Genomic DNA, 18,802 nt, shown 5'->3' with positions numbered 1-18,802 from the left:
CAGTTTCTTAATTTGCAAAATGTGTGGATTGGACAAGATAAGTGCTTCTCAAATAAAATCTGACAGCTCCCAGCAAAGCAGAGCTGCTCTGCAGCTGGAGACAAGTGTGGGGTCTGAAGCCCTGTCCGTGTACCCCTTCTCTTTGCCCAGCAGGTAACCTCTGACCTGCCACATCTGTGGTTTCATGAAGGTCAGTTTGTAAATGAAGCCGCAGATGAGACAAAGACCTCTTTAAGTGGTGTCCTCAGTGGTTTTTACAAGCGTCGTCTATGTACAGCCCTGATGTGGGTGTCTGTGGGTACATAACCTGCCCCTTCCACCCGTGTGCATTCATGTGTCCTTGCCCACAACCACATCCATCTGTGACTGCGCAGGTCTAGTGAGCACTCAGTTGGATCAAGGTTCCCTTTGTCACACTCTTATTTGGGCACGTCACTGCCCTCTTGGGGTGATGCCTCCTAGCAGCGCTCACCCCTTCTCCCAGCAAAGGCTCCTGGGTCCTGTTGGACAGAGAGCTCTCTGCTCTGCTCCAACCCCTTGCTTTGGCTCTGCCCTCACCGAGCATCTTGGGCTCTGAGCATGGCTGATGGCCATCCTGTCCCCGGCCAAGCTCCCAGATGTTTGCAAGGCCTCAGCAAGAAGCCTGGGGAAGGAGCATCTCAGAGCCTCACTCGGTTCATTCCTCAAGAGCTTGGAGCCTCCTGGTGTTGAGGACCCCCCTTGCCCTTTTCTTGACCGGCAGTGAGGTTTGACTGGGACAAGTCTCTGCTTAAAGTCTACTCTGGATCCTCCCATCAGTGGCTTCCTGTCTGCAGTGACAGCTGGAATGACTCCTATTCGCAGAAGACCTGCCAGCAGCTGGGTTTCGAGAGGTACACCTTCCCCACCAGTCCCCGCTTCAGGGACGTCTCAGACTTTTCACACGGGCATCTCAGGCTTATTGAGGGTCACTCATACCAAGAAGACTCTTGGGGACCAGGGCTGAGGTCACGAGCTCATAGTGCCCTCAAGTTATTCAAAGGAACAGTAGCCTGGGGAGCCCAGGTCTGGGGGCAAGCTGTTTACAGGAGGCCAAAGTAGTTATTTGCATATATGGAGCAGGATGGCACTCCTATACGGTTCTTTGCATCAAAGCACCCTCATGCCCACGAGCACATTCAATGGTCGCGGTGGCCTTGTGAGGTGGGTGTGCATTTGGGCAGGTCTTGTCTTCTCCTCACATCTGATAACTAGAAGCTCAGGCTGGGCAAACCCTTCAGTGGACTCTGAGCAGCTGCAGCTCAAGCTAGGACTCATCAAACGAAGAGTGAGATGGGCAGATGTGGCCAGGTAAAGTCCTTAGCATCTTTGGCTCTAAAGATCTGAAACAGGAAGCTGGTACTAGTAGGGGGAGTAGGGAATGGGGTTTACCATGACCTTCCAGCTTAAAGGAGCCCTCCATTTCTGGCCACATAGTCACCTCCATACTCCCTCTTGGTCTGGGTTTCAAACCAAGTAGTTTGAGGGGTTCACTAATGTGTGTGAAGTTCTGGGGAGAGGGTTTATTAAGGATCTCACTGTGGGTTCTCTGTAGAAGAAGCACCTGGAAAACTAGGGCTTGGGGGCTAGGACTGAAAACCAGTTCTCTGCCCCCATCTCAGAGTTCCCATCTGTGAAAGATGACCTGGGTGATCTAGTTGGAAGATGACAGACATGGTTTATCATTGAGTTGTGTGACCTTATGCAAATGTGAACTTCCCTTGGACTTCCATAGACAGCGTCATTTATGCAAAGAATATTCATTGAGTTTTTATTATGTGCCAGACACCCAGACAAGATCCCTATTGTTGGACAATCTCTGGTATGGTGTGGGCGAGAGAGGCTTTAACCAATAATCACAGCACTCTGTGATGTGTAATGGAAAGAATACGTGGAAAGCATTATGTACACACAACAGAGAGGGTGCGTGACTGCACTTGGACGTCAGCAGAGCAATGGAGGAAGAGCACCCGCAAAGGGAAGCTTGCGTGTAAGGGTGTCCCATGTCCTAGAAACGCACCAAAGTGCCACACAGATAGCAGTCCATGGATCACGCAGAGCAGGATCACCTGGGGTGCTCGTTAAAATGCACCCTGAAATCAAAATCTCTGGAATTAGGATTTCAAACCCTTAACGACACCCCAGGGTGGTTCTTAGGCACATTCTGGTCTAAGGAGCCAAACGGTTCTCAGGCTTTAATGTGCAAACCCATAACATGGAGATTATTAAAATGAAGAGCATGGCTCAGCAGGTCGGGGGCAGGCGTGGGGCGTGGGGTGGGGATGCTGCTGCTGTGGGTCCATGGATCACAGTACGGATAGGAAAGGGCTCAGTCTGTGTTTCTCAAACTTCAGAGTGCAGCGGGATCACCTGGAGAGCCTATTAAAACTCAGAACCAGAACTGTTGATTCAGCAGGTCTGAGACAGGGCCCCCAGATTTGCATTTGTAACAAATTCCCAGGCAGTGCTAACATTGTCCCCAGAGATGGGACCATATTTTCAAAACGACTAAGTTAGTGTGTAAGGCTAGTGGGGGGAGTAGTGGAATATGTGGGTGGGGTCTGAGATCATTGGATTTTAACTGCCTCTGGCCTCTGTAGCAGGGCTGGCTGGGACTCTCATGCAGGCCCGGGGACCAGGGGTGGGCGCTTTCTCAAGGTGGTTCATTCCTTTCCCCTCTCCTCCCTTGCAGTGCTTACTGGACAACCAAAGTGGACAATAGGAATGTTGACAGCAGTTTCTCAGTCTCCGAATTTAACTCCACCATCCAGCAGAGCACCTATAGGTATGTGGGGTGGGCATGGCTGTCTGCTGCCTCCAGGAGTCTTTGGTAAATGTCCAGAGCATCTCAGAAACAGCTTCGTTCACTACCTGCCTCCTGACTTGGAAGTCATCAAAACTTGGTGCACAGAGCACCTCGAAGTCAGGGGCACCCAAAGAATTTACCTAGTTGCCAAAGATAGTGAATAAACTTTGGGGCCACTGATCAGCCTGATGTTGGGACTGAAAGCCACTGCAGTGAGGGCGTTCAGGGTGGAGAGGGAGAAGCATCCCTGGGGTGGCAGTGGGGAGGGGGAGTGCCAGGTGCAGGGAGTCAGGGGCAGGGAGGCCCATCTGGGGAGCATCACCCTCTCTCCCCGCCAGGCCTCACCACCTGTCACTCTGCACTGCAGCTGCTCTCGTCCTGATGCCACTGGGTGGAGGGGGCTGGGGGGGTGTTGCTCCACCAGCTAGCAGTGTTTACCCTGGGGAGAGGAGAGAAGAAACCAGGCTGTGAGAGAAGAAGGCGTGGGGAGGGAAGGAAGGCAAATGAGCTGCCTCCTGGATTCCTGCTTTGTGCTGGGTGGTTCACGTGCTGCATTGCTGGTAGGGCATTGAGCAAGTGTCAGAGGAGAGTTGGGCCACATGTTTAGCTGCAGAAAGATGCTGAGACAGTGAAGTCATGAGTTCAGAAGACATGACCTAGCCCGTATGTGCAACCTGCCACAGAAAAACTGGGAGGTGGGGAGAAGGGTGGGGCTGGTTTGCATTAAGCCATCCCTGTCTCTAGAGAAAGCACGGGAAGGGTCTGTCCTACTGGGAGGGAGAAAGGTCAGAATCTCCATCTTCTTGTGCAAAGGGGATAGGATAGAACTTAGCAGGAGCCAATCATGGAAGGCTTCCTGGAGGCGGTGGCTGATGTGCCCTTTTCTCAACTTTTGTATCTCCTCCTGCAGGTCTGATTGCCCTTCCCAGCAGTATGTCGCTCTACAGTGTTCCCGTAAGAAGATGCTCTTCCTCCTGGATTGTGGCCAGTGTGGGGTGGGAGTCGGGGGACAGAGGGATGGAGTCCCTGTGGAAGAGGGCTAACCCTGGGGATCAGAGCCAGGAAGAGGGGCTTGAGCAGCAGGCCTGTTTCAGGGCCAGGGTGCCTGTAAGTCATCTGGATAGACACTCTCAGGGCAGCATTTCCTCTTCTGACTCTGCTCAGCCCAGCAACCTCACTATTCAAGTGTCCTGGATTCTGGGCAGGGGGCAAAGGATTGAGACAGCATGTCAGAGCTCATGGTAGGTGAAGAGCTGGTATTGAATCTTGGGTCTGACCACAGGGCCAAAACCGTTAACCAGTCCACGAGTGCTGTGTTCTCATGATGACCAGGTGGGGTGCCCCCCTGAGCAAGTGGGCACAGTGCTATGGACTGAGCCCCTCAGACCACCGCTGGCTCTACACTCTCTCCTCCTTCAAAGGAGAAAGGAAACTCTGTGCATGATTTCAGGGGATGACTCACTCTGGAACACGTTTGGAAATGTTCCCCTGGGGCACAGGGCCCCCAACAGCACTAAATGACCCCCTGAGAAACCATGTGAGCACCAACTACTTGTGCCTCATGGGAAGGACTTTTCTCCTTCATTCTGAAACCATCCAAATCACATTGCTCATCAATTCAGGGTTGTGTTAGACTTGGTCTGCTTTCCAAAGCTCTTGACAGCAGCCCTCAGGTTCACCATTGTGACCCTAACGCCTGGCACATCACCCAAAGCAGGGGGTACTTAGGAAGCATTTGTTGAATTATTGGAACAACAAATGAGTGGGAAGAAAGAGGATTTCCTAGGATCAGACTTTCTACTGGATGATCCCAGAAAGCCAACCTACCATGTGGGAGCTCTGTGTTGGCAGGAAATAGCTGTGCTGAATCAGATTAAGTGGGCAAAGCAGCCTCCGTGGGTGGGTGGTGCCCTCATGCCTGAGCTTCTCTGGGCCTAGGAGCATGGTAGCAGCTCTAAGAAAAGCAGACTTCATAGTTCATCTCTTCTGCTTCTCTCCAGACTGTGGCCTGAGGGCCATGACCGGGCGGATCGTGGGAGGGGCGCGGGCCCCAGAAAGCAAGTGGCCATGGCAAGTCAGCCTGCAGTTCTCCCGTACCCACATTTGTGGGGGCACGCTGATCGATGCCCAGTGGATTCTCACCGCCGCCCACTGCTTCTTTATGTAAGTGCCCGAGGGTGCCGTGATGTGACACGGCTGAGGGTCTGGACGCCAGGAAGGGCTGAGGGCAGACTGACTTCTCTCTGTGGAGGGGGACTTTGGTTGTAAGCCTAGCCCCGAGGACTGGGAGGCACATGTGTGGTGAGGACCATGATTCGGTCCTGGGAGTGTGAGTTGGGGTTACTTATGCTGAGCCAGTGCAGAGAGAGAAAATACCATTGCTGGCTTCAGGGGAGAGAGAGGGGAAGGTAGACGGGAGGAATTGGGAGCCTGCCCTAAAGAACAGGGTGAAATAAAGAGGTTTGGGGCTTGTGGCTGCTTTCAAAACCTGGACGTTACAGGAGAGGAGCTGGAGACATCGGGAATGCTGTCCCAGGAACTGAGGGACTGGGGCTGTGGGCAGGGCAGTGCAGTCAGCTTTCAACAGTCACCAGCCAGGCTTGTCCTTCGAGTTGGTGGACAGGAAAGGGCTGGGAGACGAGGCCTCAAGGGCACCGGCTTCCCCAGCAGTGAGTCTTCAGTGGGTCACTTTGTCCTGTCGAAAGCCCCATTTCCGCTGAGAATACTACCACTGAGATGTGTCCTGTCCACTTCATTGAATCCTTGGTGGCATCCAGAGGAGACAGTGGGGCCAGTGGGGCCAGTGTTCCCAGAAGTCTTACTCATCTCCTCCCATTTTCTATTTTTAAAATGTTATCTATTTATTCATTTATGGCTCTGCTGGGTCTTCATTGCTGCATGTGGGCTTTCTCTAGTTTCCGCAAGTCGGGGCTACTCTCTAGTTGCGATGCATGGGCTTCTCATTGAGGTGGCTTCTCTTGTTGAGGAGCAGTGTTGGGGCTTCAATAGTTGTGGTGTGTGGAGTTGTGGTTCCCAGGCTCTAAAGCGCAGGCTCAACGGATATGGCACATGGGCTTAATTGTTCCTCGGCATGTGGGATCTTCCCGGACCAGGGATTGAACCTGTGTCTCCTGCATTGGTGGCTTTACCACTGAGCCACCAAGGAAGCCCCCATTTTCTATTGTAAGGTACAGAACCACCAGTTCAGAGCAGCTGTTTGAAAGTAGAGGATTGTTCTAGACCCCTGGGCTAAGATAGAGTGCCCCCTCCAGAGGTCATTTCATCCATCCTCCTGCCTCCAAGCTGGTGCTCTGGTTGAAGCTCCTTGTGTGCAGCAGATGTTGCCAAGACCTCTGCCAGATGGTAACTGGCCCATGCTCTCTGTGGCTTTGGCAGTACCCGGGAGAAGATCCTGGAGGGCTGGAAGGTGTACGTGGGCACCAACGACTTGCACCACCTGCCCGAGTCAGCCTCCGTCGCCCAGATCATCATCAACAGCAACTACTCAGATGACCAGGACGACTATGACATCGCCCTCATGCGGCTCTCCAAGCCCCTGACCCTGTCCGGTGAGTGAGCCCCTGCTCAGCCAGCACCCCTCGGTGCCGAACCTCTGCACTTCGTAGCATCCACAAACCCATCCCAGGGTCCAGAGCTTCCGCATGGCAGATGTCAGTCTTCGAGATCATTCAGTGGAACTCTATCTTATAATTGAGGGGACTGAGACCCAGAGATTGGAAATAAACTTGCCCCAATGACTCCTCTTCTATTTCAAGTTGGTGACAGAGCCAGGGTTTAGGCTCTGGGCTTCATTAAGATAAACAAATCGAATTGTTTCACTGGTACAGCCAGCACTTGACAGAGGCCAGACACCATGGTAAGTGTTTTACATCTACAATTTCATATAGTCTTCATTACCAGATCCTGTGAAGCAGGTACTATTATTAGCTTCATTTTCCCTTTGAGGAGAAGACCTTTAGAGAGAAGAGAATTCCCTGAGGCCATGAAGTAATAAGGAGCAGCTTCAGGACTGGGTCCAGGTGGGTCTGCTTCGCAGGCCAACGTTCTTCCCACACTGCTCTGTACTGGCACATTGCCAACACCGAAGTTGCGAACACAATCAACATACCTATGCAACCAAACAGCCAACTGCTGCAAAGTTGGAGCTGAGACCTTGAGAACTAAATGGGGCTACAGAAAGGAAATGCTACCGAAATTCTCAGGAGATCAGTTTTCATTCATTACTTCATCTGCCCATTTGTTCACGTATCAAATACAGTGAATCTACTACCTAACGGCTCTGCAGCTCCCCAGCAAAGAGAACAAGACTGATGGCACGCATAAACAGCCGCTTAGAAGCTAGTGATGGGATGTCAGGGGCCACCGGGGGAGAGGGGCACGATGGCACAGATGTGAGCAGCTAAACAGTCTTGGCAGGCTAGACAGACGTCTTTTCAGAAGCCTTGGAGGGCTTCCTGGTTAGTCTAGCCTTTCTGGCGCTCTGGGCCTGTGAGCTGGCCTTTCCTGGCACATTAATTGCGGAGGCGGGGTTGGTCCTGAGTCAGAGCAGTTAGCTCATCAGAGTGGTGGGGGGAGGAGGAGTCCAATCCCCAACGCAAGATTCGGTTGGGTGGGGCCAACCCAGAGCCACGCCCACCTCCGGCCACGCGCACGCTGTGAGCCCTCTCTGTGAGCGGAGGGGTGCCCTACTGCCGGTGCCTTGCCCCTTATGCACACATAAAAGGGGGTAGGCATTCTGCAGGACCAAAATAGGCCTTTCCAATCTTGTCAAACACAGACTCCATTTGGCTAACCGTCCGGACCTCGCTTGGCATCAACCCAAACCCCTATTAATATTATCTGATATTCCAAATCCAATTAAATAACTTGTAAAATGAAATTTAAGTTATTATAGCATTACATGTGCTTTTCAGACTACAGCAGTCCCTCCCTAGACTCTGATAGCCACCCCTTCCTGCTCCCCACTTCTGGTCAAGAAGCATCTTTGTAGCATTATAAATCATAGCTAGGGTTTATGTTGGAGAAGGCAATGGCTCCCCACCCCAGTACTCTTGCCTGGAAAATCCCATGGACCGAGGAGCCTGGTAGGCTGCAGTCCATGGGGTCGCACAGAGTCGGACACGACTGAAGCAACTTAGCAGCAGCAGCCCCAGCAGCAGCAGGGTTTATGTAGTCCTATGGTCAGACCATGTGCCCTGATTTTTGGTTTAGAAATCAGAGCAGATTTTCTTAAACTGCCTGGTAGGCTGAGCACTTTGAAGTTACTGTACTAGCTGAGAAAGCTTGTGAAAACTCACTGATAAATTTAATTACCCCTTAAAAAACTCAAGTAGATATATACTAGTGTTACATGTTTTTAAGGCTGTATGTCTCAAAAATAGGTATAGACTAATTTTTTTTTTGCGATACAGTAGGTTCTTATTTATTTTTTTAATTAATTTATTTTTTTATTGAAGGATAATTGCTTTACAGAATTTTGTTGTTTTCTGTCAAACCTCAACATGAATCAGCTATAGGTATACGTATATCTCCTTCCTTTTGAACTTCCCTTCCATCTCCCTCCCCATCCCACCCCTCTAGGTTGTTACAGAGCCCCTGTTTGAGTTTCCTGAGCCATACAGCAAATCCCTGTTGGCTATCTATTTTACATATGGTAGTAAGTTTCCATGTTACTCTCTCCATGCATCTCACCCTCTCCTTCCCTCTCCCCATGTCCATAAATCTATTCTCTATGTCTGTTTCTCCATTGCTGTCCTGTAAGTAAATTCTTGAGTGCCATTTTTCTAGATTCCGTATATATGTGTTAGAACATGATATTTCTCTTTCTCTTTCTGACTCACTTCACTCTGTATAATAGGTTCTAGGTTCATCCACCTCATCAGAACGGACTCAAAGGCATTCCTTTTTATGGCTGAGTAATATTCTATTGTGTATATGTACCACAACTTCTTTATCCACTCATCTGTTGATGGTCATCTAGGTTGCTTCCATGTTCTAGCTATTGTAAATAGTGCTGTAATGAACAATGGGATACATGTGTCTTTTTCAATTTTGGTTTCCTCAGGGTATATGCCTAGGAGTGGGATTGTTGGCTCATATGGTGGTTTTATTCCTAGTTTTTTAAGGAATCTCCATACTGTCTTCCATAGTGGCTGTATCAATTTACATTCCCACCAACAGTGCAAGAACATTCCCTTTTCTCCACACCCTCTCCAGCATTTACTATTTGTAGACTTTTTGATGATGGCCATTCTGACCAGTGTGAGGTGATATCTCGTAGTTTTGATTTGCATTTCTCTAATAATGAGTGATGTTGAGCATCTTTTCCTGTGTTTGTTACGCATCTGTATTTTTTCTCTGGTGAAATGTCTGTTTAGGTTTTTTTCCCACTTTGGGGTTGGGTTGTTTGTTTTTCTGGCATTTGGTTGTATGAGCTGCTTGTATATTTTGGAAATTAACCCTTTGTCAGTTGTTTCATTTGCTATTATTTTCTCCCATTCTGAGGGTTGTCTTTTCACCTTGCTTATAGTTTCCTTTGCTGTGCAAAAGCTTTTAAGTTAATCAGGTCCCACTTGTTTATTTTTGTTTTTATTTCCATTACTCTAGGAGGTGGGTCATAGAGGATCTTGCTTTGATTTATGTCATTGAGTGCTCTGCCTATGTTTTCCTTTAAGAGTTTTATAGTTTCCGGTCTTACATTTAGGTCTTTAATCCACTTTGAGTTTATTTTTGTATATGGTATTAGGAAGTGTTCTAATTTCATTCTTTCACATGTAGCTGTCCAGTTTTCCCAGCACCATTTATTGAAGAGGCCGTCTTTGCCCCATTATATAGTCTTGCCTCCTTTATAAAAAATAAGGTTCCCATAGGTGCATGGGTTTATTTCTGGGCTTCCTATCTTGTTCCATTGGTCTATATTTCTGTTTTTGTGCCAGTATCATACTGTCTTGATGACTGTAGCTTTGTAGTACAATCTTAAGTCAGGAAGCTTGATTCCTCCAGCTGCATTCTTCTTTCTTTCTCTTCTTTCTCAAGACTGCTTTGGCTATTCAGGGTCTTTTGTGTTTCCATATGAATTGTGAATTTTTTTTTTCTAGTTCTGTGAAAAATGTTGTTGGTAATTTGATAGGGATTACATTGAATCTGTAGATTGCATTTGGTAGTATAGTCATTTTCACAATATTGATTCTTCCTACCCAGGAACATGGTATATCTCTCCATCTGTTTATGTCATCTTTGATTTCTTTCATTAGTGTCTTGTAATTTTCTGTGTACAGTTCTTTCATCTCTTTAGGTAAGTTTATTCCTAGATATTTAATTCTCTTTGTTGCAATGGTAAATGGGACTGACTCATTAATTTCTCTTTCTGATTTTTCATTGTTAGTATACAGAAATGCAAGTGATTTCTGTGTATTGATTTTGTACCCTGCAACTTTGCTAAATTCACTGATTAGCTCTAGTAATTTTCTGATACTCTCTTTAGGGTTTTCTATGTACAGTATCATGTCATCTGTCATCTGAGAGATTTACTTTTTCTTTTCAGTCTGGGTTCCTTTTATCTCTTTTCCTTCTCTGATTGCTATAGGTGGGACTTCCAGAACTATGTCGAATAATAGTGGGGAAAGTGGACACCCTTGTCTTGTTCCTGATCTTAGGGGGAATGCTTTCAGAGGCATAGACTATTTTAAGTCGTATTTCGTGGTTTTGGTTAGTAATTGGTGCCATGTCTTCATTTACTTTTTGTTTACACTCTAGCAGATAAATGTGTTAGACTCCCAGTTTATAGGAAAAAAATTTTACATTTATCCTCCCTCCCTCCCTCTCTGCCCCCTCCCTCCCTTCCTCCTTCCCTCCTTCCCTTCCTTTCTTCCTAGGAGCACTTTATATGTATCAGGCACAATTCTAGGTACAGGAAGCTGCAGCATGCATAACACTGCGAATATCCTCTCTAGGGCTTCCCCAGTGGCTCAGGGGTAAAGAATTTGCCTGTAATGCAGGGGACTTAGGTTTTATCCCTGGGGCGGGAAAATCCCCTTGAGAAGGAAATGGCAACCCACTCCAGTATTCTTGTTTGGGAAATCACTTGGACAGAGGATCCTGGCGGGCTACAATCCATACGGTCGCAAAAGAGTCAGACTAAGCAACTAAACAACAACAGCAAATATCCTTTCTATTAACTCTTTTCCACTTGCAAACTGGTCAGTGCTCTAGTCCACAGGGGAACGTTAGTTCTCATAGGGAACTTATGTACTGATGCACAATAGCACCTTCTGTATGATTCTGAGTGCAGGAGCGAGTGAGCAGGAGTTTAATGGGCTGTGCCTCTAGGGGTTTGCTCTTCGAACTTGGTGAGGTTGTCTCACCCTGGAGGGAGAGCCTCAGGCCCTGGCCAACCAGGGTTGCCCTCTCCAGACCAAGCAGGACCCACCATTGAGACATCTTGGCAATAATACCAGGCATTTAGCCGGCACTGCTCCTTGCTCTGGGGGACAGGTGTGGAAGAGACTCAGTGAGGACAGCCGCTCTTGGAGTGGAGACACCCTCAGCCACCCAGTATCAGCTTGGCACAGGGAAACTCCAAGGCACATGCATATGCCCACATGGCACCACTGAAAAATCAGAATGTCTGGGGGACTCTGAGAGTACGCTGAAGACTGGAGGGTCAAGATAAAGTGATTGAATTTCTTGCCTGGTCAATTGAAGGCCTTGAAAGATTCAGGAGCACTCTAGGGGTAAGGAGGATGTCCTAGGATGTTGGTATTCTTGTCCCTCCTCGCACCCCTCCAAAACCTCCAGCCTCTTCCCTTCACTGATGTCTTGAGGTCTTGTCGCAGCTCATGTCCACCCTGCCTGCCTCCCCATGCACGGACAGACCTTCGGCCTCAATGAGATCTGCTGGATCACAGGCTTTGGCAAGACCAAGGAGACAGATGGTGAGAGGCAGATGCTAGACTGTGTGTTGTGTGTGTGTTTGACTGTATACATGTGTTTCTTTTCTTTTTTCTTTTACTTGTATTTTTTTGTGGCATTTATTTTCAGGCCATTTTTGTTTCTTCAGTATCTTCTGGGGTATCTTTTTCTTCTGTGCAACCTCCTCTTCTGGTTTAGGAAAACCTGCGCTTTTTTAGTAAGGATCATCTCCATGTGGCAGGGAGAGCTCATGTACGGGTTGATTCGACCATGAGCTCTGTAAGTCCTGTGCTCCATCTTGAAGGCTTTGCTTACTTGGGTGTGCTCAATGACCAGAGAATCTGTATCTAAGCCCTTAAGTTCATCATTACTCTCTGTATTTTTGAGCACGTGCTGTAAAAACTCAGCACTCTTCTTGGCCCACTGATCCTTTCCAGCCCCACTGTTTGACCTGAGCACACGTATCAGCTCCATTATTGTGACGACAGAATGGAACACACTGCTTTTTCAAAGTGACACCCTTCAGATACTTGGTAGCTTTTCAGATATGCATACCCTTAATGGCCTGGGCAGTTTCGTTAGTGTTCCTAGAGTGAACATGAAGATTTGAACCTCTTGGTTTGCACAATTTTGTGGCGTCTTCTGGATCAAGTGAATAGTGAACCATTTTTAGAGGTCACCTCAGGTTGCTTATCAGAAAAACTATACATGTGCTTCTGTATATGGGGTGATTTGTAGGGGTATTGAGATGAGGGTCTACCTAGATGAAGGTTTGGGTATATAGATTCATGGGCCTGGATATGAATGTGTGTATATACACACCTACATATACATCAAAGCCGGGCTTCCCTGGTGGTTCAGTGGTAAAGAGTCTTCTGGCAATGCAGCACACACAGGTTCAATCCCTGGGTTGGGAACATCCCCTGGAGGAGGGCATGGCAACCCACTCCAGTATTCTTGCTGGGAATTCTTGCATGGACAGAGGAGCCTGGTGGGCTACAGTCCATAGGGTTGCAAAGAGTTGGGCATGACTGAAGTGATAGCATGCATGCAAGTGTGCTATAGGGTGAGCACCGGGCTGGGCATTTTTGCCTAATTTGGGGTCCGGAAGCCTGCTGGTGATGATCAGGGGGGCTTTTGGCAATGGTTACAATGGGACTTAATCAGTTTTGGAGGTGGCCTTGGTTCTGGGCTCCATGCCTGTGGCATTGGTGCAAAGCCTCTCACCTGTGATCTTGGGATAGGACTCCCAAGTGCTTGGGATAGCACTCAGATATCTTACTAACCTCGTCTAGAAAGAGTCAGTAGACTGAGCCTAAAACTATAGTTGATGAAGAAATGAAGAAGCAGCAGCTGCTCATTCTGGCTGGAAGAGGAGGCCCTTTGGTCCTTGTGTGATGTGACCTACCTTGTTTTTGTCTGGGCTGAAACAAGGTTAGAAAGTGGTTTGGTCTTCCCTCACTTCATCATGATGACTGGGCGGCCTTGTCTGGTGTCAGTTCTGTCGGATTGTGGATACTGGGCAGGAAAGCACGGTAGTCAGCTGGCCTTGCCGTGAGACTCATGAGACTGGCAGGTGTCAAGACCTTGCTCATGGGATGAAGTGACTGGCTGGGAGCAGCCTTGTTCTGACCTTAGCTCTCTAACTGACTAGCTGGGTGCCTGTGCATGCCTGCTCTGTCGCTTCAGTCGTGTCTGACTCTCTGCAACCCTATGGACTGTAGCCCACCAGGCTCCTCTGTCCACGGGATTCTCCAGGCAAGAATACTGGAGTGGGTAGCCACACATTCCTCCAGGGGATCTTCCCAACCCAGGGATCAAACCTGCATCTCTTATGCCTCCCGCACTGGCAGGTGGGTTTTTTACCACAGTGCTACCTCTGACTGTGGGCAAGTCCTTCTTCAGCCCTAAATTTCTCCTTCTGTAAGTGGGTTCATCACACCTGCTCTCCTTAAAGCACATCATTACCAAAAGCAAATAAAGTGATCTATTGTGTTGACTGAAAAGTTCTTTTGGGTTTTCGTTCTATCTTTTCTGTTTTGAATGCAGAAAAGCACTGTGCGCGTGTCAGGCAGCCTGATAGGCTTGTGGGTTTGTCTCTGCATGTGTGTCTCTGTTCTGTGTAGTGATTTGTGTCTGGTGTGAGGCTGTATGTGCTCCTGTGTCCTGGGTGACCCACCATGGGAATGGTACCCTCCACGCCTGGGAGGTTGCCAGTCTGGGGCCTGGGGTGGGCAGCTGGAAGGCCTCAAAGCCGCCTGGAGTCTCACTCCCTTCCCACCCTCTCTCTCCTCCACCCCACCACACTGAAGAGAGGACTTCCCCTTTTCTCCGGGAGGTGCAGGTCAACCTCATTGATTTCAAGAAGTGCAATGACTACTTGGTCTACGACAGCTACCTTACCCCGAGGATGATGTGCGCGGGGGACCTGCGAGGAGGCAGAGACTCCTGCCAGGTGGGCTTGCTTCTGCGTGGGGCTCAGTCCTGGGACCCAGAGGGAAGGGAGGAAAGTTGGGGTGGTGTAGTCGGAGGGAGAGTCGGGGGCCCACCGTTTCCTGCTCAAGGGCCACCTTTCCCACCCTGCTGATGGGCGTGCTCCCTCGCAGGGAGACAGCGGGGGGCCTCTGGTCTGTGAGCAGAACGGCCGCTGGTACCTGGCAGGAGTCACCAGCTGGGGCACGGGCTGTGGCCAGAGGAACAAACCTGGCGTGTACACCAAGGTGACGGAAGTGCTCCCCTGGATATACAGCAAGATGGAGGTGAGAGCCCTGCTGGAGGCGTGTTCCCAGCAGGCGGGGATCCCCCAAGGTGGGGTGCCTGGAAGCAGGCCTGGCCTTTCCCCAGGGTCTTGGCCAGGTCTCCGCACCCCTCTGCTGTTGGGTGTGTTCAGAAGTTGCCAGGACAGGACAGGACAGGTGTCAAATGTTGGCCAACCCCAGCTGCCTGGACTTCTTCCCCTCCTTTTCCTCCTGCAAAACAGAGCTCAGAGGGTTGGAAAGGGGTGGGGACCAAGCTGGGGGCCAGCCCCCAGGATCCCTCTCCTCTCCCCAGCATGGAGTCGGGGAGGCCTCCCCTCCTTGGCAGGAGGTTGGTCTCCCAGGAAGCTGGGCAGCGGGAAGGGGAGGTCTACCCCACTTCTGCTGACCCAGTCCAGCCCCTGCCTCCCCTGGACCCCCATCCTTCCTGTAGCTGAGCCGGCCCTTCCCTTCTCCACCCAGGCAGAGAGAACTCTGGTAGGGGTGGGGAAGGTTGCTCTGCAAATCCAGGGTGGTGGGTCTCTCAGAAACCACTTCCACCTTGTCCCCTTGGCTGCCCCTCTTCTCTGAGGGACAGTGCCCCGTGGCAGCTGGGCTGAATTTTAGGCTCTGAGCCCGCATCCCGTCCTGTGCACACCCAGCCCCGCTTCACTCTGTTCTCTCTCTTTTCGTCCTCAGAGGGAGATGCGGTTCCGGAAATCGTAAGCAGCTGTCCTGCGTCATCTCACAGAGTCCGCCGTGAAGACTCTGGCCAAAGGGACCGAGCCATTTGCAACCTCCTCTGGGCTAAAGGCCACCAGACACCATCGTTACTGCCACCTCCACTGTCTGCTGCCTCTGTGAATACACACGTGTGTGTATGTTTACATGTGTGTGTCACTGCTCTCCCACGGTCCTCAGAAATCAGGAGAGCTGTCAGCTCTTCCCAAACCCCCGGCTGGAAATCACCTGAAGACAACCCTTTGGGCCCCAGGAGGGGTTCCCCGACACGGAAGTGTCCATCACGGATGGAGGAGGCGGAGCCCAGGGACGGTCTGGAAGGCCATGTCAGGAATTCTTGTTTCCCCACCCTCACTGGAGACTAGTCCAGAACAGGCAGCCCCCTGTGGCCCAGCCATCACCGCCAGCAGGGGACAGTATCAGATTTCACCGAGTGCCTGGACCGCCTCTAGTGGGAAGATACTCCTGTTGACCTTCGGCCCATCCCGCCCCTTCTCAGCCCTCTCGCTGGATGCGGAGAGGGGCCGCGCCGTGGCTGTGCACGCTGACCACTCAGGACAGGGCTTACTGTCTTCATTCGGTCACAGGCTGTTGGAGGCAAACTTCATTTCATTTTTATATTCAAGTAACAGAAATAAATGTATTATTTAAAGTTTCTCCCAAAATTCCAGGAGCCAAGAGAGCTAGCCACTCAATCGCCCCAAGAACTCTGAGGGACTCCTGGCAGCTGTGTCCCCCTGGCATCCCATGGAATGCTCTTGGCCTCAAGGGGCCAGATGAAGGGGCCCTTTGAGATACTCAGGGAAGCAAATCCATCACCAAGACAGCCACAGTGCTGCTGTATCCGAGGGCTGTATCCGAAGGAACCGATGCTGCTTCTCTGTTGGCCCCAGAGCCTGGGACAATCCAGGCGGACGGGCATCTCTGGTACACAGGGATGTCCTGGAACTTTGGAATTTCTTCTCAGCTTTCCTCATCTTTCACCTTCTCAGGGACACAGTGTTGCCATGAAAACTGCCTCAGAGAGAAAGCTGACTCTGTCCCCAGGCTGCCTCCAAACTGCTTTTCTGAAGAATATGAGTTGCCGCTCCGGCTGGGCATCAGTGAGTTTGGCCTCTGAGTCAGCTGAAGTCCCGGATCTTCTGCATCCTTTTCTCTGGGGCACTTGGTCCTCCCGCTGTCTCCTGCCTCCCTTGGGCCTATCTGGTGGTGCTCTGACTCCCAGAAGTGGGGTCCAAGCAGATCAGCCCAGCCCAGCTCAGGCAGGTGGCTGCTTGGGGGATAGACTGTTCTAGAAGAGCAGCTGGGATTGGCTAGCATGGCTCCGAAGGTTCTGAGGGGGCTGGTGATATGTTATCAAGGCTGGGGCTGGGAACAGCTTGTTCATGTCCACAGCACCCCAGCAGATCTTCAACAATAAAAATTATGTGACCTGAAAAATTTGTCATTGGATGTTTCAGTGGTACCGTGGGTAGAAAACTGAGGCTGTCTACCCAGATGCTCAGGCATCCTCAGTTTGGTTCTTAGTTTTGGTTCCTCAGCTTTGGGTTCTGCTCATTTAATCATGATTCATTTATTTATTCCTTTACCCATCATACTGGTGCCTGCCCTGTGCTAGGAACTTGTACCAGGCCCAGGAGGTACAAAAACAACAGTGGTCCTCAGGAACTCAAGGTCATGACCCAGTGTGATGGAAGCTGTGATTCAGTGTGAACACTGTGCCTGGAACACAGCCTGCAGCCTCACCTAGAGAGGTCAGGGAAGGCTTCCCAGAGGAGGTGAGGTTTGAAATGAATCTTAAAGAGCACGTGAGTCTTCACCAAGCAGATGGGTGGGGGGGAAGAGCAGTCCAGCAGTCCTTTTTGCCTCCTTCCTCTTTCTCTGCCTCTGACTTTGCCAGCTCAGCAAAAGGCATGTTTACGAAGAAGCCCCAATGCTTACTCAACTGTTTCCAAGAGAAGTGGATGGGTGGTTCCGTTGGCCTCTTCTAAAAGATCTAGTCCTTCTTGCTCCATACTGACTTTTCCTGCATTTAATATATTGACCTCTTTTATATTATTGACCTCATTTAATGCCCAGCACCCACACCACCCCCACTACACACACTTGTGCCTCTAGCCATGAGCACAGAATTCTCCAGGCCTGCCTGCATAGGCCTGGCCTTTGGACACCACCAGAGTGTTTAATTCCCCCCACCAGTGCCAGGGCAAATCCTTCCTCCAATCATTTTCTCGTTCCATCTGCATGACAAAGCAGGAGGTGGGGGCATGTGCCAGGCCCACTGGATGAGCAATAGGGGTAACACAACTGCTGTCACAGATCCCACAATTTCCCATGATCTCAGTGGCTTGACGCAATCAAAGCTTATGTCTCATAACCCACTCCAGTGTTCTTGCCTGGAGAATCCCAGGGACGGGAAGCCTGGTTGGCTGCCGTCTATGGGGTCGCACAGAGTTGGACACGACTGAAGCGACCCAGCAGCAGCAGCCAATGGGAGCCTTGCTTTCACGTGATTTTTCAGGGACTCAGATTTTTTCAGCCTAGTTGACTTTGTCATCTGCTTCCAGTGAGAGGACAGAGGAAAGAAAACGTGAAGAAGGCAGATCCATTTCTTAAACGCTCTGACTCAGAAGTGATCCATAGCACTTCACTCATATTTTATGGCTGTCCACGTGTCACGTGGCACCAACTAGATCAAGTGGGAAAGGCCCTAAGAAAAGTGGTCCTGGGCAGTTCCCAGGCAGGAGCGAACACTTGTTTTGGAGGATAAGCAGCCATCTCTGTCTCCCAGAGGAAGCTGGTCAGATCCCAAAAGCCAGGCCTTGGGGCAGAGAGTTAGAGCTTAGGCCATTTCTGTTCCTGTTTCCTAAGGAACCAGACCCTTTCCTTCCTCTCTTGGCTTCCTAGAGCAGAAATTGATTTGCAGGGGTGCAGGCGTATGCAGTCCATGGGGTCGCACAGAGTCGGACACTACTGAAACGACTTAGCAGCAGCAGCAGTAGCAGGCGTATGTGAAAAGACCCTGATGCTGGGGTGAAAACAGCATGAGATTGAGGGCAGGAAGAGAAGGGGACGACAGAGCACAAGATGGTTGGATGGCATCACCGACTCAATGGACATGAGTTTAAGCTAGCTCTGGGAGCTGGAGATGGACACAGAAGCCTGGCCTGCTGCAGTCCATGGGGTCACAAAGAATCGGACACGACTGATCAACTGAACAAGGCATGTGCATGTTCAGGGGAGGTAAGAGAAAGAGCAATCTCTAAATGGAAAAAAATAAAAGTATTCCTTAGGCCCAGGACATCTATAGAGGCTGTAAAAATCATAAGGACTTCCCCTGTGGTGCAGTGGATAGGAATCCGCCTGCCAATGCAGGGGACACAGGTTTGATCCCTGGTCCAGGAAGACTCCACACGCTGCAGAGCAACTAAGCCCATGCACCACAGCTGCTGAGCCCAAGGGCTACAACTACTGAAGCCCTCTAGCCTAGAGCCTGTGTTCCACACCGAGAGAAGCCACCGCAAAGAGAAGCCCACACACTGCAACACGGAGGAGCCCCCGCTCACTGCAA

The 18,802-nt window shown here is 50.2% G+C and overlaps 1 protein-coding gene across 3 annotated transcripts in view; it reads left to right on the top strand.

Moving 5' to 3' along the window:
- TMPRSS13 (transmembrane serine protease 13) overlaps nucleotides 1-16,671 on the top strand; it is a 32,681-nt gene extending 16,010 nt beyond the window's left edge. For all 3 annotated transcript variants that reach the window (XM_086339446.1, XM_086339445.1, XM_086339444.1), the window contains 9 exons: nucleotides 743-872; nucleotides 2,711-2,803; nucleotides 3,735-3,778; nucleotides 4,825-4,987; nucleotides 6,221-6,393; nucleotides 11,680-11,778; nucleotides 14,068-14,210; nucleotides 14,362-14,514; nucleotides 15,190-16,671. In XM_086339446.1, coding sequence (XP_086195572.1) covers nucleotides 743-872; nucleotides 2,711-2,803; nucleotides 3,735-3,778; nucleotides 4,825-4,987; nucleotides 6,221-6,393; nucleotides 11,680-11,778; nucleotides 14,068-14,210; nucleotides 14,362-14,514; nucleotides 15,190-15,216 — 1,025 coding nt within the window. In that variant the 3' untranslated portion in view covers nucleotides 15,217-16,671. The remainder of the gene's footprint in view (nucleotides 1-742; nucleotides 873-2,710; nucleotides 2,804-3,734; nucleotides 3,779-4,824; nucleotides 4,988-6,220; nucleotides 6,394-11,679; nucleotides 11,779-14,067; nucleotides 14,211-14,361; nucleotides 14,515-15,189) is intronic.
- The last annotated feature ends 2,131 nt before the right edge of the window (nucleotides 16,672-18,802 follow it).

This window comes from Bos grunniens, chromosome 15 (assembly GCF_055505025.1).
Source record: "Bos grunniens cultivar Pamir isolate PY7600 chromosome 15, Bosgru_T2T1.0, whole genome shotgun sequence".
Lineage (NCBI taxonomy): Eukaryota > Metazoa > Chordata > Mammalia > Artiodactyla > Bovidae > Bos > Bos grunniens.
The sequence above is the reverse complement of the archived record's forward strand: the minus strand, read 5'-3'. Positions and strand labels throughout refer to the sequence as shown.